The sequence below is a fragment of the Neodiprion pinetum genome, chromosome 4, assembly GCF_021155775.2.
Source record: "Neodiprion pinetum isolate iyNeoPine1 chromosome 4, iyNeoPine1.2, whole genome shotgun sequence".
In the NCBI taxonomy this organism is placed as follows: Eukaryota; Metazoa; Arthropoda; class Insecta; order Hymenoptera; family Diprionidae; genus Neodiprion; species Neodiprion pinetum.
In genome coordinates, this window is record NC_060235.2 from 33,860,315 (window position 1) to 33,883,966 (window position 23,652).

A 23,652-nucleotide genomic window follows, 5' to 3' on the forward strand; every position below is an offset into this window, starting at 1 on the left:
CGATGGAGCCAACAAACTCTTCAGTTTACTCGTCAGCTGATTCTAATATCGACTAATACCGTCGATATGATAACTAATACCAACTATTACGTTACGAGATCCAGCGAAAACGAGATGGGTAGTTGATGAAATCCTCTCTAGATGGCGGTTTTAACAGAAAGTGACGGGAGTGGGGAGCGAGTGGAGATCACGTGACATACGACGAGCCGCCCTGCGAGCGGCCGTAGCCAGCCATTTTGATTAGTAACATGGCGTCAGCGGAGATTAATATGGCGTCCTCAGACATAATAACCGAAGTGGAGATTCAACCAGATATCCAGGAAGTCGAAATCGAGACTATACCAGTGGAAATACCCTGTGAAACTGTAGAAACGACGATCGAAGGGGAGGATGGGCAGCCCATGATCGCATTGCAGTCTCTGCCTGAGCCAGGGCGTGAAGAAATCATATTGCAAACGCAAGAAGAAATAGTTGGTGGAGACCCACTGAGCGTTTACGATCAAATACCAGTGCCAGACAACGATATTTATGTTGAATCAAGCCCGGGACCTTCCAGGAAAGGTCCCAAAAAAGCGCGTAAGGGCGGTAATTCCAGATTTAGAGCCCCGGATCACACAATATTTGGAGACATGGGGACGGAGACGAAGGCTAGGAAGTGGGAGCAGAAACAGGTGCAGATTAAAACACTGGAAGGCGAGTTCTCCGTTACGATGTGGGCATCGGGAACCGATGACGGTAAGTTTGTTGAATATTCCTGTCATTTGAAATAATCCTCTGAAAGTAATAATCCCGAACCTGTAAAAAAAAGACCAGACGCATGGAAAATTTTCGACGCACACACGCGCGTCGCGCACTTCCGGTTTCCTGTGATCAATACCGCGTTCCTGCCACACGTGTAATTTAAAAAACTTGACAAATTCACGAACATTTTAACACCGGCGATTTTGTTGACAGTCCGTGTTGTTTGTTTTGATCGGAGGAACGCCATTATGCTGTCAGGGGGCAGCCATATTTTGAAAATGGCTTCTTTTGCTTGCATCGGCCATTTCGAGATGATGGCGGAGGAGCCATCCGGCAAATGAACAAAGGCCATAAACGGGTGAAATCTTTTTTCTCATGCCCCCTGCCCACAATGCTCAACTGTATCGATGACATTCCGTCTTAAGATTCGTGCATTTACATGTTTAGTGCGTCAAAGATTCGATTTGGAATAGAGTTTCATTTGCCTCTTAATAACATATTTTATATTAACATGTATGTCGCGGTGCACTGGGCGTCACGTTGGTAGCCATATTAACTTTTACCCAAGACACCTTGCGGGTTGGCGTTCCGAGAGGTTTAAATTTGAATCACACTATTTCCAAATTAAGCTTAAGTTTACATAGAATTCGTAATCACACTTAAACGAAAACTAGCCTGTATCTTCATGTACGCAACTCAGTTTTCCGTAGTCGAACATCTGCATTATTATTTCCAGCGTTCAAGCTTTTGTCTTTAACTTTAAATATTCCGCTTCTCCTAAACTGATTTAGTTATAAAATTACATTCAATTATGCAGAATCAAATCGCCAATTGGAAATAATCCTATTTGCTTATGGACTGGAGAAACTATGGAAGGTGGAATCGCTTGTAACAATTGCTACTTGCATGCCAATTTTGTCTTTGTATCGCAATCTATTCGATACGAATATGTTGATTGAGTTCCAAGTATGCAAAAACAGATAAAAGTATGCTCAAACGTCAAGAATAACATGCCTTATTTCTTCGTCATTTATTTGGAATTTATAATAACTACAAAACAATTTTATTACATTATGATGCCACAATGTCAGTAATTGAAATATACACAAACTTTTTGCTTGGAAAGAAAAAGTCATAACTCGGCAACCATTTTCATTGTCAATTTGGCTCTTTGATGTAATACATTAGATTTCAAAAAATCGAGAAGCATTTTAATTGTTTAACTAAAAGTTTCCCATTTTTATGAAAATACCTCAATTTTCCTTATTACAAATGAAATAGTTTTTGGGTCATTGCAATCAAATGCATTGACAAGCCATGCCAAAGTGCTAAATTTGCAGATGTGTACAATTTCAGCGTCATAAAGTTTATTTTAATCATTGATAGGTGAAATTTTCTTGCTCATTTCACCTGCACATTTCTAATTAGAACTAACAAGAAAAGAAATTTGTAAGCTTTCAAAGAATTTCAACTGTTCGTTTGACTGTTGTGATAGAAAAAATATAACTATTTGATGATAATAAAAATTATTGTGGAATCAGGATGTCTAGATATGTATGCAAAGTTTTATTGAGTTATTATAATGACATAAGAATTATGCAAAGGATGTCAGGCCATCTCCCTTGTTTCTTACGCAAAAATTTGAACAGAACGATAGCTTTTGTTTGGGTTTGCTTGTTTGTTGTTGTTAAAGGGAGTGTCCTATTAGCGTCTCACCTGGTGGATGTTCCAGATGAGGGTTCCAACCCAGAGCCCGATCCAGACTACACAGAATACATGACTGGCAAGTCTGTGGCAAAATTCAACCACTCTGGTAGTTCGGTTTCTGACGGTATGCCAGGTCTTGATCTTTCTGATCCGAAACAATTGGCAGAATTCGCACGCCCAGGCCACAAATTAAAAGTACGCAAGCCGCCCAGCATAGATGGAGTCGAACGTACTATCGCCTGCCCACACAAAGGATGTACGAAGATGTTTCGTGACAATAGCGCGATGCGCAAACACCTTCACACCCATGGCCCCAGGGTACATGTATGCGCTGAGTGCGGGAAGGCCTTTGTTGAGAGCTCCAAGTTGAAGAGACACCAACTTGTCCACACTGGGGAAAAGCCTTTTCAATGTACCTTCGAAGGATGTGGAAAACGCTTCAGTTTGGACTTTAACCTACGAACTCATGTTAGAATTCACACAGGAGATCGACCTTACGTTTGCCCTTTCGATGGATGTAGCAAAAAATTTGCTCAATCTACGAACTTAAAATCTCACATACTGACTCATGCAAAGGCTAAGTAAGTATAACTATGTGAAAATAATCTTTCACTGAAAAATTGGCTTAAAACAGTATGAAATTTAGTAGTGTAAACCCAGAATTAATACAAGTGATATCCTACTGGATTTTATGAACGCGATTACAAATAACATTAAGATAGTGCAATTGCAAATCACCAGTACAAATTAGTTGGAATAAAATGACTGTCAGCATTTATGCAACAGACAAACAAGAGTCATGACACGCAGTTATATGCTAGACGTATATTGGTAGAAAACTTTCGTTCGAAGTGCATCTATTTCCGAAAGCATGTAGTTGATATTGAGATGTTGCTGAATCAATGTTATTAAAAAATCCAATTAAATCTTCATTTTATTTTTCAGATCTCGCAATGCTATCGGTAGACAGGTATCACAGATTCAATTACAGCAACCACAATTTGTTCAGGTGGAAGTCGCTGATGTAGATAACCAACAGTTCATCGTGTATGCTGATTAGCCCCTCCAAATTCCCTATTCCCTAATGACCCCATTATAATTATCATAGCCTTTAATTATTAACCCAAACAGTGTACATATTTACAAGATGCAGCGAGTGATGAGGACAGGAGGGTACTAAAGCTATTAGCTATCTTAAAAGTTTGAATCAATTGATCAATAAATACATCTGTGCTACGATTGATTATTAAAATGAAGAAAATAAAGAATAATCACAGTAAAGGAAGCACCATAAACACAAAAAATCAATTAAATTATACTGCTGAACCAGAGTACCTATCAAAGACATACAAGATAGTTTGCATGGTAAAATATGTTTGTTTACATTTTTATTCAGAATTAGGTTTTCAGATTCAATGTCAGTCTTTATAGAAAAATTGGTAAACTGTGAGAATTTCACGAAAGTTGAAACGTAAAATATTTTCTATTTTCAGAAAGACTGCTTAGTTTAAATTTGTTCAATTAAATCATATCTATATTTATACGAATAATGTAATGAATAAATATTTTCACATATTTGACTATACAAGCCAGAATAGCTGGATTGCTTACATCTATCTCGTATGTCCCATGGTGCCATTGATCTGGGAATAAATGTTCAAAAGCTTGAATTAAAGAAATACATCATTAGTTCATTATAATTAAAACATGTGTAATGGAAAAGAGTACGTTGAGATGATGTAATTTTACACGTAGTATAAGTAGATACGAACGTCGTCTTGGTCTGAACAATTACACATGCTAATTTTTATATAAAATATCTCTATTGAAAATCTTTTCACGTTCGATGAAATGGGGTATTCAATATGAATAAGAACAGTGAGTTTTAGGTACATGATCAGGCTTGCTGAAAAGTTGAAAATAGAAAAATCAAGTTAATATTTTGTGGATTCCAGTATGAAATATTTTTAAATGCTAAGTCTACTACAATGTGAAAGTTTTTCCTGATTTGTATAATATACTCAAGTTTTTTCATATTACGTTTTGGCAATGGATTGATAATTATGTGGATTGTGCATACTTATATAATCATATCGTCTAGTTTTATGTGATTTTGTACACACACCCAGTTTTTATTACTGCCAGTTGTAAGAATAGGATGAAACACTGTGTCAATCATGTACTAGCATGCTGATGCAAATTTGATTGTTTTGTTCCTTAGTATGCACGATCCCTATAGTCGTTTATTCCGAGCTATTTGAGTAAAATATATTTGTCAGTTGAGAATAACTAATGTGATTCTTGAGGTAAAACAAAATATAATTGATTAATTATCAATAATAGAAAACAAATGCTCAGTGTTGCATTTTTGATTCATCACGATATCAAATATGCAAAAGCAGCTGGTATGTTTTACTTATTTTTGGGGATTGGTTGCTAACTATAATTCGTTTAGCAATAAATAGAAACGAAATACCAATATTAGCCTACTGATCAGATACCAGTACAAATGAAAAATAAGGTCTAAACTAATAGCAGTACTAATTGAAAATATTCTTTTTGAGATGATAAAGCTAAATCTTAATTATCGAAGTCAAGAGATTTGTGCATTTATTCTCAGTGATAATGATGCGAAACACTTTTATCATTAACAATAAATAATTAAAACCTAAAAAAGAACACATGTTAAAAAGATGGAAAGGATAAATTTTATTCTATGTAATAATATTATTACTATTAAACTTAATGATATATTTAAGTTTGTCAATTTATATGAAATGAGATGAGAAAAAGTAAATACAAAATAATGTCCGTGTTTAGTTATTATTCGTATTACATGTGTTGTATCATTTTTTGGGCATTGATTCAAATGTTATTGTTCATAGAAATTGTTGAGCAGTACCTTATTGAATAACTAATCAAACAGGTAAGAGTGTTTTAATGATGCATGTTCAATTTTATGCACGTACATGATCATATGCCCCATTACTTCTCGAATATGAGATTGAAACATTGGCCGTTGAATATCAGTATTAATTGTCTTTCAATCTCAGCCTTAGAAGAGGTATCAAAAAGCTAAAAAATACTGTACCAATTTAGATCTTATTTTACATACATAATTGATTTAAATCATATCCTTGTAGTTATTTCTACGTGCCAGTGGGAGTTAAAAATTTAATATTCACTGTCAATCAGTCGTTAATAAATGAGGGCTAGTTTTGATAGTACGAAATGAGGTAAAGGCTAAAATGGCAGATGCTTTTCAATCCAATTTTATTAAAACGAGAGTGAGCACTCGAAACAACTTTATTTCTATTATGAATACTATATATAGGTATGAACGCGTTTGCGGTAGTCAGTCAGTACTGAACTCACGTATATACGTCCCTTGGATTGTGTTTCCGATACATTGAAAGTTACCGGGTAGTCTGCTACCGCTTGTTTGACATGAACCGAGCTAAGGCATGCAATCATACGGCGGGTCCACAGAAGTGTTACGATAATTGTGCGTGTGTGTAGGCTGTCTACCAGATGTTAAACTATGTACATTGAAAGAGAACGATAAAATTGAATTAACACGCGCAGAAAATTGTGTATTATACACTCTGCACAGAGTTTCGGATAAAATGTTAAGTAACACCCGTATTCATAGTCCCTCCTTGAGGAACAAGGATTCCTTGTTCATGAAACGTGAAATGAGAAGGACCATGAATACAGGTGTAAATATCGTAATCATTGAAATTCGTACGACATTATGAAAGCCGGCCCACAGATGAAAATGATTGGTTTTCATCAGTTCAATGAATTGACACTAGGCAACCAGGCACGAATATCTTCAGGGATATATAGTCGGTGCTTTGACGTATTTTTGTGTATACGGCGAACGGCGATTGAACAAGTTGAGAGAGCGGTAAAGTTTTGCAGTGGCGTGTCACACTCTGTGCTACATTTAGTACAAATATGGCTACGTAGCAGAAAAAAATGCATGCAAAAACACTTGTCGCAATATTTATAACTTTTGATAAATCAGCAAACAGTCATAGAACTCGATATTGGTGTGGTAGGAATTATCGAAACGTATGATTGGGCATCGACGTAATTTTTAATAGTACAAATATGGAGCAAAGTACGGTTCTCTGGATGCTCGCACTGGTAATGTTATTCGGTTCATATTTGGCCGGATCTTTACCTCTAGTTGTCAACTTATCTGAGGTAAGTAAAATATCTCTCCAATCGCTTAAGTAGTCTTTTCATAATTTACGTTTTGAAGTGTCATCTGTTCACGCTGTGACATCTGTTGCACTTAGTGCCCAGCTGAAACAAAATATTTATGTCCGGATATATAAGCATTGATCGATTACTTCAGTGATTATTTTTATTTCAAGTAATGATGCTGAAACTAGCAGATAATACGTCTGTAAGGCTTTCAGGGAGTGAGCAAACGATAAAATATCAAAGAATACATTGAAAAGGGTTCCCTAAGTAATCCTGCGAAGATTGATCGTTAGATCATCCCCTGGAACCTTTCCACCTGTATTACCTGTTGACTGTTACCTGCTAGTTTCAGCGTTATTTTTAAGTATTCTCATACATTCATTATTGCGTACTACATTATTATTTATTATTTTTATTTTCATCAATTTCAGGATAAATTACAGCTTGTCTCAGTTTTGGGAGCAGGCCTACTTGTCGGAACAGCTTTAGCTGTTATTATTCCAGAAGGTGTGCGAGCTTTATTCAATGCTGGAGGTAACGAAGCCCATCAGCATGGCAGCGGTAAGACACCGTCAGATCGAGAGTGCATCAGACTGGCCAAAAATTTCTATATCCCCGTCTTGTATTTGGAATATATTCAGTTGAGGCAAAAAAAAAAAAATATATATATATAAGAATAAAACAAAATTCATTTGCTATTGTCAAGTGTTTTCTATCCGAGGCATAGGGTAATTATTACTTGATTATTGTGCATCTTATTTTTTCAGGTGACCTCCACAGCCTCATAGGTATAACACTGGTACTAGGTTTTATATTCATGCTATTAGTGGATCAGTGTTCAACCAGAAATAATGGAGAAGGTGGTAAACCTACAGAAAAAAGCCTTACAGCTACATTAGGCCTAGTAGTTCATTCCGCAGCCGATGGTGTTGCATTAGGAGCTGCTGCTACCACGTCACAAGCTGATGTCGAGATGATCGTCTTTCTAGCTATTATGTTGCACAAGGTATCTATGCTGTTTACATTTGCTTTCATATTCACAGGTGATGTAAATTCAAACAAACCTTCTTTCAACCTTACAACTGGTGGATTGTGCTATTTTTCTTTCTATGCTGTTTATTGATTTAATGTAGTCCTCTCTACTTTTTAAACAGAATAATTCAGTTCTGCAATTATTTTCGCTTGCACTCTTTTGTTACTTAATGAAACGAAGCTTGTAATGCAGCAAAATTACTTTTACAGGCACCAGCAGCTTTCGGACTTGTGTCTTTTCTATTACATGAAGGCGTGGATAGGAAAAGGATACGAAAGCATCTGCTAGTATTTTCTTTGGCAGCTCCTTGTCTTGCTTTAATTACCTTCTTTGGCATTGGAAAGGTAAGCCAACTTGATACATTCTGTTTTGATGTGAATCATAATAACAGTTCAAATTGTTTGATTTTTAGGAGGGCAAAGAAACCTTAAGCAGTGTTAACGCGACAGGCTTAGCAATGTTGTTCAGTGCAGGGACATTCCTTTATGTAGCTACTGTTCACGTTTTGCCAGAATTAATGGTGAGAGGAAGTTCTACCCATTCGCATTTACCAACTACAGAGGGTGGATCAGTCCCAGTGGGAGGACTCAAATCCAAAGAATTATTGGCTCTAGTAGTTGGCTCATTATTACCAGCTTTGATTACAACCGGACACCATCACTGACCATAAATTGACAATCTTATTGGCATGATTCCATTTAATTTTTGTTTCTTGAAATTATTTGTATCATATTACAAAAATGATATATTATCTTTAATCCACACGACTGTTCGGATATTTGTTTACTACTTATTGTTGCAATGTGTAAATTAATACATTACCGTACTGTAATTTATTACATCCAGTATCGTGCAGAATCATCGAAATTCCATACACACATCATAATTCACGCACATTGCTCAATTTTTTATTCTATATTTTAAGAACCATCAAAGTTTAAGTAGCGTACGTCGTTTAAATTTTTACTTCGATTATCAACATAGGTATACTTTATGAAAAACAGAGCGGTATTCATAATGAAGCATACGTATTCTAATTTGTATGTTTGGTTGTATGGTTCGATTTTACTTTCTTACTTATAGGTAGACTTCCTGAGATGAGCTATTATTTTTCTCAAGTAGTTTAGCGCAGGAACCAATAGGTGTTGGTTATTCAGGTTATTGGTGTAATCAGGTTTATTTATTACTTTACAATGTAATGTCTGTACAAATGTACAAACTCTTCATCTTATTTGGATATATTTTTTTTAATGCGTTTTAATTCGTTTAGTTTTTCCGTGGTAGATATAATCTCTGTACGAATATTACCACACTTACTACTCAACTGCGCAGTTGCCTGAAAGCGTTTTTGTGCATTGCGTAGATTTTGTGGAACAAGAACTCCGAACCACTTAATTGGATCTGGAATTTCTTTACCTTCATCATTATGTTTCCTATTAATTACATCAAACTGTGGAATGCTTTCCTCATCCAGTTCTGTTTGAACCTTGAACAGTGATTCAAACTGGCCTGCTTCAGTAGGTACTTGCAACATTCCAATATTTTCCATACCACGAATATATCGGGATTTTGCTAATTCAATGTGACCATCCCTTAATATCTCTTCCATCTGCAGCGTCACAGACACTTTTTCTTCCATCAACTCTAAGCTTCGCAGCGTGAATTTGTCCAAAGCTGCGCATACTTCGTCTACACTTCCATGCATATTTTTTCACCTTTTAATAGGAAAAAAAGAACATTACAGTGTCTATTTGCATAGCTCCATGTTTCAAGAAATTCTACACAGACCACTCAATGTTGACCACACAATAAACTTCAACATAAATTCTCATTTTCATTCATAAAATAATCTAAGTTTTCCAAGTAGTGACGTGAAATTTGTATGTGACGATACTCGTGTAATTCACTTTGGGTGGTGTATGTTGCATTTTTCGAGACACGGAAGAGTATATATCGGTGGGGTGAGAATATGATTCAATGAGCAACGAAGTTTCAATTAAAATACTAGAATTTGTAAATTAATTTTTTTTGCAATATCCCCAAAATATTCAAGGTTTTGTATAGTTAATATTAGCTGCTGTTCGCAAAACAAAAAATCTTGTATTCATGACGTATGTACATTTTAGTAAGAAAGAAGAATATATTGCAAGTTGTCTTAAATCGGTAGTGAAAATTCACTGAATTTTTCCTTTTACTGTAGCGCGTATCATCCATAAGCTGCCGTGGTAGTAACGTGTGCTGAGAGATATAGCACATAGTACATAGTTGTATCATGAGTGGCATAGGTAAATATTGAGATACCTGTTTGAGTTATACACATACCTAGGTATTCCCTGAGCGATGTAATAGAGATAGAGATACCCGTTTGAGCTATTTCTTTTGACTCGGCTAGTGTGCACCCCAGGTTTATTATACCTATTAGTTTAGTGTAATAGTGAAGTTCAATGGGAGCATTAGATCTCAAGTCCTACTAACGCATGTTTTCTAACCTCATTTAACCTAAGATAATTTGATCATAAAATAGCATAAATGACACAAATAAGTAAACGAGTGAAACCTGAAAGCGAAATAAAATAAAAGCTATCTAATAATTATTGAATACCAGAAATTGTGACGATCAGGGACAGACGGGCTCGTTACGATTGTTCCAAATTTTGCGAACTCGGCATTAAGTTTGATGAAGGGCATGGGTGAAAGCAGGTGATAGCTCAGTGTTGACAGTTTTCGTACACTGATATGTATGCATATCAGATTTCTTAGCTTGGCCACACTGATCTCTAGTGGCGACACACCTACCTAGTCATACCAACCATGATAATGTGGTCATTCAAAGACCGATTCTTGATCTCTGTCTGTACCACTCGTAGTACGCTATACTCTCTCTCGGCGCGTGACTACTGCAGAAGCTTATGGGTGTGTGAAGTGTTTGCGGCGCACAATCAAAGATTTTCTAAATACGACATTGAAAAATGAATGCATTTTTATCAACCAAGGGTTTGCTCTTATCAGTTGGATATCACTTCTGGATCAACTTAAAATAAAATATCTGTAAATTATTAACTCAACTGCCGCTGATCTTGCATTATTTTCTTTTCAAATTGGAGCGATTCTCGGATGTTGACAATGAGCCTTGAAAAACAGTTGTCGAAATTTTTCGAGGAGTAATCATAACAAAAAAAGCACAGCCATATTAAGTCTGAAATAAGTTAGAGCGGTATTTGTTTATTCACTCAATAGCATTTACATTATGAAAATTATTACCGAATAACAAACACTATAAACTCTTTACTTTATACATTGTCTTAAAACTACTATGCGCACATACTATTTAAGCCATATTCAGAAATAATAATAGTAAATCAGAGAATATAGGGCGTATTCATATACTTTTTATAGTATGTTCTGGCAGTGCCAAAAGCTATTTTATATTCCGCTTATTCCAGTGAGTTGTTGATGAGATGTTTTACTTCCAGTACATTTTTAGTACTGACGATGCATTGCATTATATCCCATAAATTAATTATGGCATATTAAACATACGGTGTTGGTAAAACCAAGAGTTACTACATTACCATATACGCGGTTGAATATTATTGAAACTCTGATTCAATTTTGAATATGACTGATTTGTAATAAAAATAAAATCAAACACAGTTCCTCGCTCTTGCATCAAACATGTGTCTTACACTTCTCCATTAAGCAGTTTCTTATCAAACAAAAATTCTCCAATAGGACCATAAGTGTCCATCATCTTTTGAAGAGTTGTGTATTTTCCAGCGAGATCACGCTGCCCTTTATATTGCTCATCTAGGAAATCACCAGTAAGCCAATCTACCAACTATAGAAGAAAAAATACAGTGTTATATTGACAGAAATAAATGTTTTACAGAAGAATTCTAAATATGTTACAAATCGACGATGTATATATTATATTTTCTTAGAAAAGATGCGATGACAACCAAGATCAGAGGTTAGATACAAAAAAAAATATGCTTGGGGTCTACAATGAGCACCGTGACTATGATGACAGCCTTCAATATTTCTCAACACTATCTTGTACGTGCAGTTCTGTGAGTAATGATATAAATTCTTTTACGCAAGAATCCATAATCTATTATATCGTAATTAATTGATAATTTGTACATTGTCTCTTGAAAATTTCTAGATCGATTTATAGAGATAGAAGTTGTATGTGCTATACTACGTCATTTTGTAACAATGTTGAAGTAGATTTAGCACAATAAGCAGCATTAAAAAGTATATAGCAATTTTATTTAAGATATGATACTCACATGATAATCATTCTTAGCATTTGCACCTGGATTTTCGCAGTGTTTAATTATACTTCGAATATTTGTTGTAACGTCAACTTCCGTTGCGAGAGCACTTTTAAGTGCTGCTGCTCCATCAGCCCATGTCATTGAAGACACTTGCTAAAATAGAACGGGTGAACAAAACAACGATTTTTTGTATTATCATTGAATCTATGTTTCATTATTTAATAATTCATTTTGTCAATAACTACAAACGTACCAGCGGGAATGTTAGTAGTTGTTGGAAGTTCTTGGTTACATCTCCACGCATTAACAGATATTCAATAAGTTTGATCGCATGTTCACGTTCTTCATCCGCGGCATGTGAGAAAAACTTACTGAATCCAGGTCTGCTAATACTATCGCGTGCAAAGTGAGCACTCTGTAAACAGTAAAGTGATTAGAATAAGTGGGCAGTTTTAAATGTAATAAAATAATGGAATTGGCTCATTTACCATAGCAAGATATGTCATAGATGCGGAGATTTCCAGTTGAACCTGATCCTTCAGTCTTTTCGTACACGTTCCAACCATATCCACCCATTTTATATCGATCGGTGCTTCGTTAATTGAACCTTAAAGTAAAATTGAAAAATGATTAATAAATAAATATTAAATGACTGTTCCATTGTTCAAGAAGGTTTAATCATTTTTAATTCATATCCTAAAAGCGCTCAAATTCCCAGACCTTGTTTCATGTCAACATGTTTGTGATATCAAATATTTGCAGTTCATTATCTTGTATTTGGTTATTTATTTGTCTTTATGAGCATGGGCGGTTGACTCATTAATAGTTTCCAATGAGGTTGAGGTTGGTAGAAGGTTGCTGACAAAAACTCAGCAGAAAAGAGTACATTTAAACATCATTCAACATAGTAAAAATTGAAATCTTCCAAGCGTGGAAAGGGTGTGCTTATGATTCCTGTTGGAAATTCTCTACCATTTTACACTTCATTAATTTCTGGACAATTGAATTTAGTTATAATATGAAACAGATTTGCTCAATACCTGAATCTTTCCAATAATGATGTACCTATAGTTAATAACATCAATAATAATCTGCTCTTATTTAGAGTCAAATATATTCATTAGGACATTTTTTCTCATTCAAGTGGAGAGGCAAAATCGTAAATTACATTCATTTGCACATAACATTATTTGATCTTCATAATTGGGAGAATAATGGATGTATCATAGATATACTTATAAGTAAATGAATATGTTCCATGCAAACCAAACTCAGTTTACCTATAGACGCAATTATGATGAAAATGCAATTTGATGAGATTAGATTTTAAAAGAATAATAATAACAATTTGCCACTTCAAAAACAGATTTTAATTATTTGATTTAATTTCTAAGATATAGATACTAAGTTACTTTTAATTACATGTTCAAGTGAGTGATATTTCATAATCATTGTTTTTTTTTTTTTTTTTTTTTTTTATAACCAATTCTCTTTGAATTGGCTTTTAGGTTGATACAAGATATAGTGTAGATTACACCCTCAATGATACTTTTTTCTTTAGACATCTATGATTTCGTTGATCAAAGAGCGCAACAATGAATTTTTTGGGGTGTCGTAATGACTGTTGATTCTGCAATAATGGCACGAAACATTCAAATAGTTAACTAACGTTGCTATTTTAGCAAATTTAATTTCTCATCTAATACTGGATGAACTAGCAAGATGAATAATTTAGAATTTTTGGAACATGTTGAAATACATTCGATGCATGATACGAATGAGTAATGTGAAGTACGATTGACTTCAAACTGTCCTCTAATATTTAATCATCCGATCGTATCTCTCTTCTATTTGTGTCGTACAGTTAGATCAATCAATATTAGAGTATCAGTTGCTATCACTTAACAAATTCATGACGAAAGATTCCGCAATACTTGTTGAACTATAAATTGGAGTGTTGCAGACTATATGCATTGCTCACTGTGTGGAGTTTGTACCATGGACAATATGTGTTCATAAGAGATCACGTGGAACAAACTTATCAATATTTTTCTTATCTATGTATGGGCAGACACCGTTGTCGACCAATGTGGGCGTTGTTGTCAAGTTGGTTCCAGAATAACAATAATTTATTATAATGATTTTGTACACGGGAAAAACGTCATTCACTAAGCTCCTCCCCTTATTTTAATTCCAAATTATCAACGGGGATGAATACATATACATCTTTAGTTTTTATAAAACCATATATACAAATCTGTAGTCCAATTAGTTGCACCAAGATAAAGTGCGAAAACAAAAATTTTCTGCAAAACTTGAAACATCTTTCACGGTAAAATTTTTATCATAGTGACGTCAAGTAAAACTTCACCGACAGAATCTGAATATTTTTTGCTACAATTAAAAACCACAAGTCATCCGAATAAAAATATTATAATCAAGCATTGAACACACTGGGATTTATTTTTGATTTATAATGTGATTGTCAAGTGAAAACTGCCTTTGAGAATTACAAATGTAACGTGGCACATATTTTGACTTCATCATATGCTGCACCATTATTCGTAATCATAACCAATCAGCATAAGCATTTACAGTAAATGCATGTGCACACTAACAAATCTCTGATTTCTATTGAAGTGCCTGTCCGTTACATTCTCCTAATATGTAAATACTGTAAAATAGAATGATGAAATCTATTTGGTTAAACCATAGACTTTATTATGGATGTTTGAATTGAATTGAGTAACTCAACTGCTATACATATTTCAACCGACACTAATCGGATATAATTCAGGTCAAAATTCAATGTCCTCGAGGCATACAATATCTTGGGTTTAGAAAGGGCAATTGTTATGTCCAACCTACCGTAACAAGGCGATAAGGCTACTACAGTATTGGAATGTGTTATAAAATAATCACAGATTAATGAGAAGTATGATAGATTCTATGCAGTAGTTTTTACATCCATCAACTTTTTCTTATGAACATGTATGTGAATACGATGTTGCAAAACTGACTTGAACTACTATCCTTTTAATTATAATCACTTTTGAAACTCTTCGTTCAGTATCAAAAATTCTTGTTGCATGGTAATGAATTAATTAAGTCCAGACAAGTGCTCTTGGTTTAAAAAAAAATATTATTATTATAATTCGCTTGTATTTTTCAACCTTGTTATTATATTGCTGACAATGAGACATGGTAGCATACAGAGTTAATTGACCGTTTTAATTTCAGTTGCAGATAACTGCACCGATTGGGGGGGATTTTGCAATTGGACGGTATGATCTGTAACGAGATAATGTTATCGTATTATTCAATGTCTGGCATTTGACCTAACAGTGATATGCTGGATTTTTACGGGTAGCAAAATACTGCGCCGCATTTTTCTAATCCAGCCATACGGTGAATTTAATTTTATCGTCTTATTTTATTGTTGGCACACAAGTTAGGCATATAAACAAAGTAGAAAAAAGTAGAGTAGTATAGGATGTTTAGCCCACCGGATCAAGATCGAACGTATTACGTGAATGATCAGTGAATAATCACGTAAACTGCAATAATAAGTAGCTTCGCTTCTTAGATATATCAGTACTTCAAATACGGTACAAGCGGCAACACTGCATCTCAGGGCTGTACGAAGCGTGCGAAAACGTTGCCGAACAAGGCGACAAATCGCTCACTCGGATCGGAAAAATCCGTTCATGGTTATTTTTTCTAATTATTTGAATTTTCCTGCGTTTACTTAGGTAAGAAAGAAATGGTAAATTAATTTTACTTACATACTGAGTAAACCCCAGGAGTGATGCTGAAGCAACCCAAAAGGAGTAGAAATCCGTAGATAAAATTCATCGCGTCGATGTACCTCAAGGTGCGCAAATATGTGGGTTAGGTGAGATCAAAGAATATGAGTATCTTAATCGATCGAAGCTCGTCAAACGAAGAATACCCTTATTTCGAAGCAACCTTTATACACACTGGCATAGAAGGAGGCTTCAAAGCTTGTTCAGATAATATGTGTAACTAAACTCTCGAATCAACCATCAGCGCCTTAAAAACAAAGTACACTGGTACGATACGATCCACAATGGTTCAGCATGTCATTGTTGGCTTGCACTCCAGAAATTGCTGCGCAATAAAACTGCGCATGCGCTGATATGCGAGACGACCATCCGATTTCAGGAATATTCCCCCCGATAAAGTGTTCATTGTTCAGCAGAGCGTCGAAGCGAGAGTATTCACGCTGTCAGCTGGGCACTTCACGGTTTTTAAGGTACGTTCCATTCTCGCGATTTCCAACTGTTGTGTACCGTGCAATTAATCCTTCATCGGGTTCGAGTATTACGTTGTTGAAAAAAATAAAAAATTGTCGGCATTCAATCAACACAATCGCCCCTCCGATCGTATTCCGCAGTAGAATATTTTTACACACACATGTATATTACAGTTCATGACGTACACCCAACTTCAGGGGCGTCACAAGTTGCTTTTAAATCGAGGCATACTAACGGTCGGTCGCCGTTCATATTCTACTGTTAGTTTCTTCTTGTCATTTGAATAATTCGTCTTCTTTCTTCACAAAGATAGTTTCTAATAGCATTTGAATGAACATCAACTTGGTGACATTTCTTTCATTAGAACTATAATTTTTTTTTTCGTATCGATCTTACTTTATCCTAGAAGTTTTTTTGCAACTTTGTGCTCGAAGCGAAAGGGAAGTTATTGTACGCGCCCTGATAAATACATCTTTACTTGATATCGTAACTACGAGTTTCTAAACCTCGCAAATCATTTCTGGCCTTTTTTGGATCAATGCCTGTTCCTGTGTATTTATATGTACGTAACAAATTTATTGTTCGATAATAAGTGAAGAAACGATAGACCGAAGTCTTATCTATAAAAACGAATGACTGTGTCACATGTCGTATGAGCATGTCGCAAGGGTCCATACGGATACTTATATATTTACAAGCCCATATATATATATTTTTCTATATTGCATGCAACGCAATTGTGATATTGGTTTTATTTAAAGCTTAAAGATGATTTGTGGCCTGCTGGTTTGACTTCACTTAACTTAGAACCAAATAAATTTTCAGAAAAATTGGCTGGGCTATCGGTAGGGTTTTTTTTACCAGGATAACAATCTTCAATTCTCGCCAAAAATTTTTACTTCAACAAATAACTGGAATAGTGGGAAGTTTTAGGATTGAAGCTGTTAGCCTAATGGGTTTTTCGAATTATTTCATAAACAGTAACATTTTGATTGTGAGATTAACATTTTATTGTTTCATTTTTCAGCTAATATGAAAGTTTTCGTGGTTCTTTCCACCTTGATGGTGGCTGCTTCAGCAACTTATTGTTACAGAAATGTCAATGAGATATGTAGCAAAAGTCATCACTCAAGTAACGTTACTATTTTATAATAACTTTCATTCAAACTAACTTCGTACAGAGATACAAATTTCAGTCACTACAACGATTATTTGACAGTTGTGGTAAAGAAAGACAAATAATCATGAGCTGAAACTCGATTTGCGTTATTATAATTACCTAATATATAGTTAATAAATATTATTCATATTTTCTGTTACTTATTTTGCAGGTGATGTTCCATTGAAGAATTGTAATGCCACATATGGACACTTTGATAAAATACATAGTGAGCTCGAACAATATGCCAATGCTCAGATTGAGGCAAGTTTCAAATACTTGCTGATGTCTAGTTACTTTGGAAATTTCATGAGTAATCGTGATGGATTCAAAGGTTTCTATAGAAAGTTGTCTGATCAAGCATGGGATGACGCAAAAGATCTCATCAACTTTATCACTCAGCGTGGTGGAAACATGAACTTTAATGATGAAGCTAAGTTCTGGAGCGACGATGACGAAAAGGTGAGCGAATTTTTCTCAACGAAGGTGATATTGTTACTTCAATAACTGTTACACGAGTTGTTATAATGTGGCATACTTTATTTTGCATATTTATGTTTGTAATAGGTTTTGCAGATTAAAGACAATCTGTCAGAATTTGACAGTATGAGTAATGTTTTGGATAACTACAAAAAGTTGGCAGACGAAGCTTTGAAAATACATGCAGAAACAGCAAAGCATACTGAGGCAGATGGATCCGTTGCTCATTATTTGGAAGAGAGATTCTTCAATCGGCAAGCGAAAACTGTGCACACCTTGGCTGGTTATGTTAATGATCTCAAGCGGTTCTTTTCGGCTCCTGATGCATCTCTTGCAGTATTCCTTTTCGATGAATATTTGCAGACATCCATGTAAATTTTTCCAAAATTGTAATGTCATCAATTTATTTTATTATAATATTTAGATGGTGATGATGACAATACAGATTAGTTTTTTGTTTTTTGTTCTCTGTAATATAGACTAAACAGTTTACTTCATTACATTGATTTCAGTGGATTGTAGTTGACCCAGTAACTAGGGCAACTAGCTGTGTCAAACTACATTTACACCACATATTTGTAAAAGGTACTGATGAAATGAAATAAAATAAAATTTTGTAGCTTAGCTAGTGCAAAAATCTCTATTTCTACCACCTGTCTTGACTATTGAAATAAACAGACGTCTTTCAAATTTATCAAATTTATCAAATTTATATCTTCAACAATGAAAAGTCCTCGTGATTAATGATAATGCATATCCGCATTTTAATTATTAGACGGTCATTGACTGTCTTACGGGCTTCGCATCAGAAGCGTAAGATTCCAAAATGTAAACACACTTACAGACATTCTTACAGTTGTGCTCAAGAGGAAGAACACTTTCTATTCAAACAGACGTCTTGCCTGAATGAAATGCAATGCTCCACTAACAACAAGTTATTTTGACATTGATGTCAAATTCAAATATTCTATTGTATCAATTTCATTACTACAAATTAAATTCATTATTCACCAGTAATTACATTGGATTTCATGGCTTGAAATGCCTGCTTATCTTATATGTACATAAAGTTGAGCGTTTTAAAATGATAACGTCGTATTTCTCGTCTTCCGTTACAAATAATGATTACAAAAGTTGAATTATGTTGTCTGAATTTCACAGTTGTGAAAATTTCACATAATACCCATGTGTATAAATAAACTTGAGATGTACATGACTGTATTTTCGTTCAATTGGATGGGTCGTGTCATACCGTACCTTTCCCCAATCTGTTTAATTTGCTTTCAAATTCGCCAATTGAACGAAAAAAGACGAACCAAATTATTTTTCATTAAACTACTACGGTATCTACATAACTAAACATCCACATTGAAAAAGAAAATGATAGTTTTACGCCATCGGCTAATAAAATTTTGAAATACTGTGTTCAACTGTAATATACTGTATCTTGTTTGTACAAATGTCTCGGGTGATGAGTGTTCTTTTTCTGAGCATTCAATTTTCCATTGTGATCCCTATCATTTGGATGTACCTTTTCTGTACATTGATAAGTTGAAATCTGAGAATGTCATGTTTGAGAGAACATCACTGTTTTCTGACTCGAAACTGATGGACCTGTTAATGTCCTTGATATGAGTTTATTTATTTATCTATCGCTAGCTGCTTTTGGATACCTCGACCCTAACAGTTCGTGTAGGTACCTGAGTCTAGCCAGCCATATACAACGGATTCTCTAATTATTATTATATTTTACCGTTCCTTCTGCCTAAAAATCGATGTTGAAGCATCATCTCAGGCATAAATTGCCTGAGCGCGAACAATGGACACGCGATCTCTTGTGCTGTCTCCGTAAGCTTCTCGCAGCTATTAGTAGCTTAATATGGCATATACATAGTTCAAGCATACGTCATGTATCTAATCTAGAGAATTATCGAAGAACAAATATTCTTGATCGAACTGACGATTTGGACGATATTAAAACTGGTATATTTCGGCTGTCCGTGCATCGATCGTATTGATGCAGAGTTTGAATGAAAGCTCTTCAAATCTGGAATCGTAAAAAACCTGTCGATCATCAAATTTCATCATGAAAGGGGAAAATATGTCATAATATTTTCGCCGGGGAAGTTGAAACGCTTCTCACCGCCGTTGACGGAAGAATATAAAAACAGCTGCCCTTATGGGCTTTGGTGTGACAACCGAAAATCGTCATGCGCTTGCGCCCCTTGAGATGTTCCGACGGCAGAGTTGAGAACTTATTGCAGATCATCAGAGAGTTGCCGATTTCGACATGATGCTGGCTGCATTCACCTTCCGAGCAACACAGTCTTCGCAATGGTAAGCCCAAGCCAGTACTTTGCCTGTGTTTACTTACCAACTTGTCGGTGAAACAAGAGATTAATAATGAGAATAAATTTCTTCCGAAATTCGTAGCAAATCAGTGATTTAATTAAAGTATAAGTACCCGAGAGAAGAATTTATACATAGATCATAAATAATAATGGATCAGATGTAATAATGATGTAGAGACCAAAAAGTATATATGGATATGCGGTCCATGTACGATATTGATATAGATGATCCATTTACGTTTAATACGTAATGCATACTGTAACTTTCATAATTTTCCAGGAGACAAATTATATTATCTACAATAATACGGCTATAATATGAAAATTGAAGAATTATTCATTTCGAAATAGGATTCTATTCGACACGCGCTCGATGTATTCCATAACATTAATATTCATAATTATTCCAACAACTTTTCATTTGCGCTCTCGATCTTGAATTTTCGTAGGCATAGAATCGAAACGCTGTTTTAGCTAGTGGCAAGTGAAGTATCTACGTTGGGTAGAGAAGCAGAATTGTTTTCGAAAAGTGTTCGTATAAAAAAAAGTTGAGAGTAACTGTAATACATCACGGATGCGCTAATTTTGATCGAGATGAAATGAATGCTCCGTATGTGAGACAGTATATATTTAACGCAGTCCTGATTTAAAGGCCTAAAAAGGTGATTGTAGGCGATTTTTTTTTCACAGGGAGAGAAAAAACCTCGGAAAGCACGAAGGTTCATAAAACTCCGAGTTTATTTTAACACACATTTGAAAGGTACGAGCAAAATTTTTTATCATCCAACTGTAGCAGGACGGCAGCGTTATTATTAGCTGACCCGTTAACTGAAGAATATCTTGAGTCAACGGCTGACCATCGAAGGGCCTAGCCGCTTGAGTCTGGAATCGGCAGGAAAGATAAGGTGCGCATTTCTTGTCTGAAATGTGAAAACTAAAATCATCATACATCGTACATCATACATACATAATATTAAAGTTCGAAACCAAATTTTGGATGTTGGGATGTTCAGAAAGTGACGTCACCAAAAATTTTTTCTCTCTTGATCTATATAGACGAAAATCAGTTATCCGAATTTCTCAGTCCGGAAACGACCGCGCAGTAGAGCGGACGTATGAGAATCGCGCTCCGCAAATTTTGAGTACCGGGTTCTCTACCTCCTGGATCCTGCGCTCCGGGTCCGCTTCCTGGTGCAAACTTGACTGCCAGAACAAGCGCCGCGTAGTTTCTACGCTCCAGGTCCACTTTCTGGTGAAACTCGACTCCAGGAACAAGCGTTCCGTAGTTTCTGCATTCAAGGTGCACTACCTGGTGAAACTTGATTTCCAGGACAAGCGCCCCGTAGTTTCTACGCTCCAGGTCCGCTTCCTGGTGAAACTCGACTCCAGGAACAAGCGTTCCGTAGTTTCTGCATTCAAGGTGCACTACCTGGTGAAACTTGATTTCCAGGACCAGCGCTCCGTAGTTTCTACGCTCCAGGTCCGCTTCTTGGTGAAACTCGACTCCAGGAACAAGCGCTCCGTAGGTTCTGCGCTCCAGGTCCGCTACCTGGTGAAACTCGACTTCCGGGACAAACGCTCATTTATTAGTATTCGGAGTACAACCCAAGGTGGTTAGCGGTGGTCATTGGAGGTGGTTGACGGTGTTTGGAGGTGGTCGGACGTGGTTAGGGGTGTTTGCGGCTGATCGAGGTGGACGAGGAGAACAAGGTGGACGAGGAGAACAAGGTGGACGAGGAGGACGAGGATTTTTGCACGGTGAATAAAACACTTTTATACTATTTAATGGCAATTGTATTTATATTTTATCTAAAAATTTTGACACTTGTCATGTTTTTAATGAATTATTTTAGTTCGTTATTCGCGCAAGCCTAAATTCAGTAGCTATCAATGCGCTAACAAAATTTCTTTCATTTTTTATGATTTTTTCAATCTTCTTGGTATAACGTGTCAATAAACAAATTATATTAATCCTTACACAATATTTTTGATGTGTTCTTGTACTGAAAATATTTATTACTATTCCAGGTATAACTCGAGGTGGTTATCAGTGGTTGTTGGAGGTTGTTGGCGATGGTTGGGTGTGTTCGGCGGTGGACGAGGAGGAGAACGAGAAATACGAGGACAGCAAGATGGACGAGGATGACTATTATTATAATCTTTTTTACCAGTTCATTTGTTCAGAACTTTTTTAATAGATAGAGAGATTTGATGCAGTAGGAGTAGGATCAGAAGTGAATGCAGCCAGCATTATCTCGAAATCGTCAACTCTCTGATGTTCTGCAATAAGTTCTCAACTCTACCAGTGGAACATCTCTGGGGGCGCAAGCGCACGACGATTTTCGGTTGTCACACCAAAACCCGTAAGGGGCAACTGTCTTTATATTCTTCTGTCACGCGTGAAGAAATCGATCCTCAAAATGATGGTGACGCCTGTTCGACGTCAGCTGGTGACAAAAATGTATGGCGGGTAACCTAACATTAGGGTTTGACTTTTAGGCCGCATAGATAGTGAATTTTGTGGCGTGTGTGATTGAAAATGATTAATACATTTTATCGGTCTGTAAGTTTGAAACAAAATTTCATGCCATCAATTTGAATATCTAGATTTGCACCGGTAAATAGTGTTTGCGTGCGAATTCTACAACCATCCATCGGGTGTCAGTATGGAACGTAACTTGTATAATACAGTGAACTGTAATATATTACAGTCGAGGTCACATAGCAATGCAAAAGGATGATTAAATATTAAATAATAAATCTGAATATTAAGTCAGAAAGAAAAAGTGCAACGAATATTATCTGATGCTAAAAATACGGGATATTGTGTAATGCAGTGATGATCGTGAATTGGAGGTATTACTCAAGTAATGACCTGCGTGCAGGTGCAATGCTCTTTCGCAGAACATAACATGAATAATACTCTATCATTAGTACTTGATGCGACCTGGATTAGAATGAATAAATGATTGAAAATTTGATCGTCTATCTTTGCATTTATTTCCCACACATTTTTACGGCCTTTTCGAATTTCTTTAGGGTCCAATTCGTCTACAAAGGATCATTCGAAAAAATGACGGAACGGAGAGTTTTTGGCTCCAGAAGCGCGAAAAAAAGATGGAAATTTGCGCCGTTGAAATTTTTCAGGCTGAAATTTGCCGATTTTGAGAGATGATAGAATTGGTTTGTTGATACCCTAAGTCGATGTGATCTTGCGGAAGATATCAATTGCGTATAGCCTCAAGCCGTGAAAAGCAGCAGGCCGGAAGTTACAGCCAAGAATTGGAAGATTTCCTTTGTAATTTCTCTGCTGTTGATCCCACGCTCTTTTCGCTGCGTTATCTGAGTTCCTGGGGGTCCGATTAGTCAGGAAAGGGTCATTTAGATCGAATCTGAGACCAAAAATTTT

General features: G+C 35.8%; 5 protein-coding genes across 6 annotated transcripts; 3 read left to right on the forward strand and 2 right to left on the reverse strand.

The window, feature by feature from the left end:
• The first annotated feature begins 71 nt into the window (after positions 1-71).
• Positions 72-5,661, forward strand: LOC124218093 (transcriptional repressor protein YY1). 2 transcript variants are annotated; one of them, XM_046624510.2, is made up of 3 exons: positions 72-735; positions 2,435-3,029; positions 3,394-5,661. In XM_046624510.2, exons 1-3 carry the CDS (start codon positions 249-251, stop codon positions 3,506-3,508), a joined length of 1,197 nt encoding a protein of 398 aa, XP_046480466.1. In that variant the 5' UTR covers positions 72-248; the 3' UTR covers positions 3,509-5,661. The 2 variants fall into 2 exon arrangements, with proteins under 2 accessions (XP_046480466.1, XP_046480467.1); XM_046624511.2 differs by having other exon boundaries at positions 2,474-3,029; positions 3,394-5,656.
• A 203-nt stretch (positions 5,662-5,864) lies between these two features.
• Positions 5,865-11,402, forward strand: Zip102B (Zinc/iron regulated transporter-related protein 102B). Its single transcript, XM_046624522.2, has 5 exons — positions 5,865-6,660; positions 7,095-7,224; positions 7,431-7,669; positions 7,906-8,040; positions 8,109-11,402. The coding sequence occupies exons 1-5, from the start codon at positions 6,565-6,567 to the stop codon at positions 8,358-8,360; spliced, it is 852 nt and encodes a 283-aa protein (XP_046480478.1). The 5' UTR covers positions 5,865-6,564; the 3' UTR covers positions 8,361-11,402.
• LOC124218106 (coiled-coil domain-containing protein 115) lies at positions 8,210-9,401 on the reverse strand. The gene has a single exon (XM_046624533.2). It carries the CDS (start codon positions 9,399-9,401, stop codon positions 8,925-8,927), a length of 477 nt encoding a protein of 158 aa, XP_046480489.1. The 3' UTR covers positions 8,210-8,924.
• Positions 10,899-16,042, reverse strand: LOC124218104 (ferritin heavy chain-like). The gene is made up of 5 exons (XM_046624529.1): positions 15,762-16,042; positions 12,465-12,583; positions 12,230-12,391; positions 11,989-12,129; positions 10,899-11,534 (listed from the first exon to the last, which is right to left on the reverse strand). Exons 1-5 carry the CDS (start codon positions 15,829-15,831, stop codon positions 11,379-11,381), a joined length of 648 nt encoding a protein of 215 aa, XP_046480485.1. The 5' UTR covers positions 15,832-16,042; the 3' UTR covers positions 10,899-11,378.
• A 66-nt stretch (positions 16,043-16,108) lies between these two features.
• Positions 16,109-18,516, forward strand: LOC124218103 (ferritin light chain-like). Its single transcript, XM_046624528.2, has 4 exons — positions 16,109-16,252; positions 17,281-17,385; positions 17,585-17,874; positions 17,980-18,516. The coding sequence occupies exons 2-4, from the start codon at positions 17,286-17,288 to the stop codon at positions 18,265-18,267; spliced, it is 678 nt and encodes a 225-aa protein (XP_046480484.1). The 5' UTR covers positions 16,109-16,252; positions 17,281-17,285; the 3' UTR covers positions 18,268-18,516.
• The last annotated feature ends 5,136 nt before the right edge of the window (positions 18,517-23,652 follow it).

Bases quoted from the DNA above. Each gene is read 5' to 3' on its own strand.
- LOC124218093 (XM_046624510.2), top strand. From the start codon at position 249: ATGGCGTCAGCGGAGATTAATATGGCGTCCTCAGACATAATAACCGAA. The intron at 736-2,434 runs GTAAGTTTGTTG...TTGTTGTTAAAG, and splicing joins GGCATCGGGAACCGATGACG to GGAGTGTCCTATTAGCGTCT. The intron at 3,030-3,393 runs GTAAGTATAACT...TTTATTTTTCAG, and splicing joins CTGACTCATGCAAAGGCTAA to ATCTCGCAATGCTATCGGTA.
- Zip102B (XM_046624522.2), top strand. From the start codon at position 6,565: ATGGAGCAAAGTACGGTTCTCTGGATGCTCGCACTGGTAATGTTATTC. The intron at 6,661-7,094 runs GTAAGTAAAATA...CATCAATTTCAG, and splicing joins TAGTTGTCAACTTATCTGAG to GATAAATTACAGCTTGTCTC. The intron at 8,041-8,108 runs GTAAGCCAACTT...TTTGATTTTTAG, and splicing joins CCTTCTTTGGCATTGGAAAG to GAGGGCAAAGAAACCTTAAG.
- LOC124218106 (XM_046624533.2), bottom strand. From the start codon at position 9,401: ATGCATGGAAGTGTAGACGAAGTATGCGCAGCTTTGGACAAATTCACG.
- LOC124218104 (XM_046624529.1), bottom strand. From the start codon at position 15,831: ATGAATTTTATCTACGGATTTCTACTCCTTTTGGGTTGCTTCAGCATC. The intron at 12,584-15,761 runs GTAAGTAAAATT...TTTTACTTTAAG, and splicing joins TCCTGGGGTTTACTCAGTAT to GTTCAATTAACGAAGCACCG. The intron at 12,130-12,229 runs GTACGTTTGTAG...GTTCTATTTTAG, and splicing joins AACTACTAACATTCCCGCTG to CAAGTGTCTTCAATGACATG.
- LOC124218103 (XM_046624528.2), top strand. From the start codon at position 17,286: ATGAAAGTTTTCGTGGTTCTTTCCACCTTGATGGTGGCTGCTTCAGCA. The intron at 17,386-17,584 runs GTAACGTTACTA...CTTATTTTGCAG, and splicing joins TAGCAAAAGTCATCACTCAA to GTGATGTTCCATTGAAGAAT. The intron at 17,875-17,979 runs GTGAGCGAATTT...TGTTTGTAATAG, and splicing joins GGAGCGACGATGACGAAAAG to GTTTTGCAGATTAAAGACAA.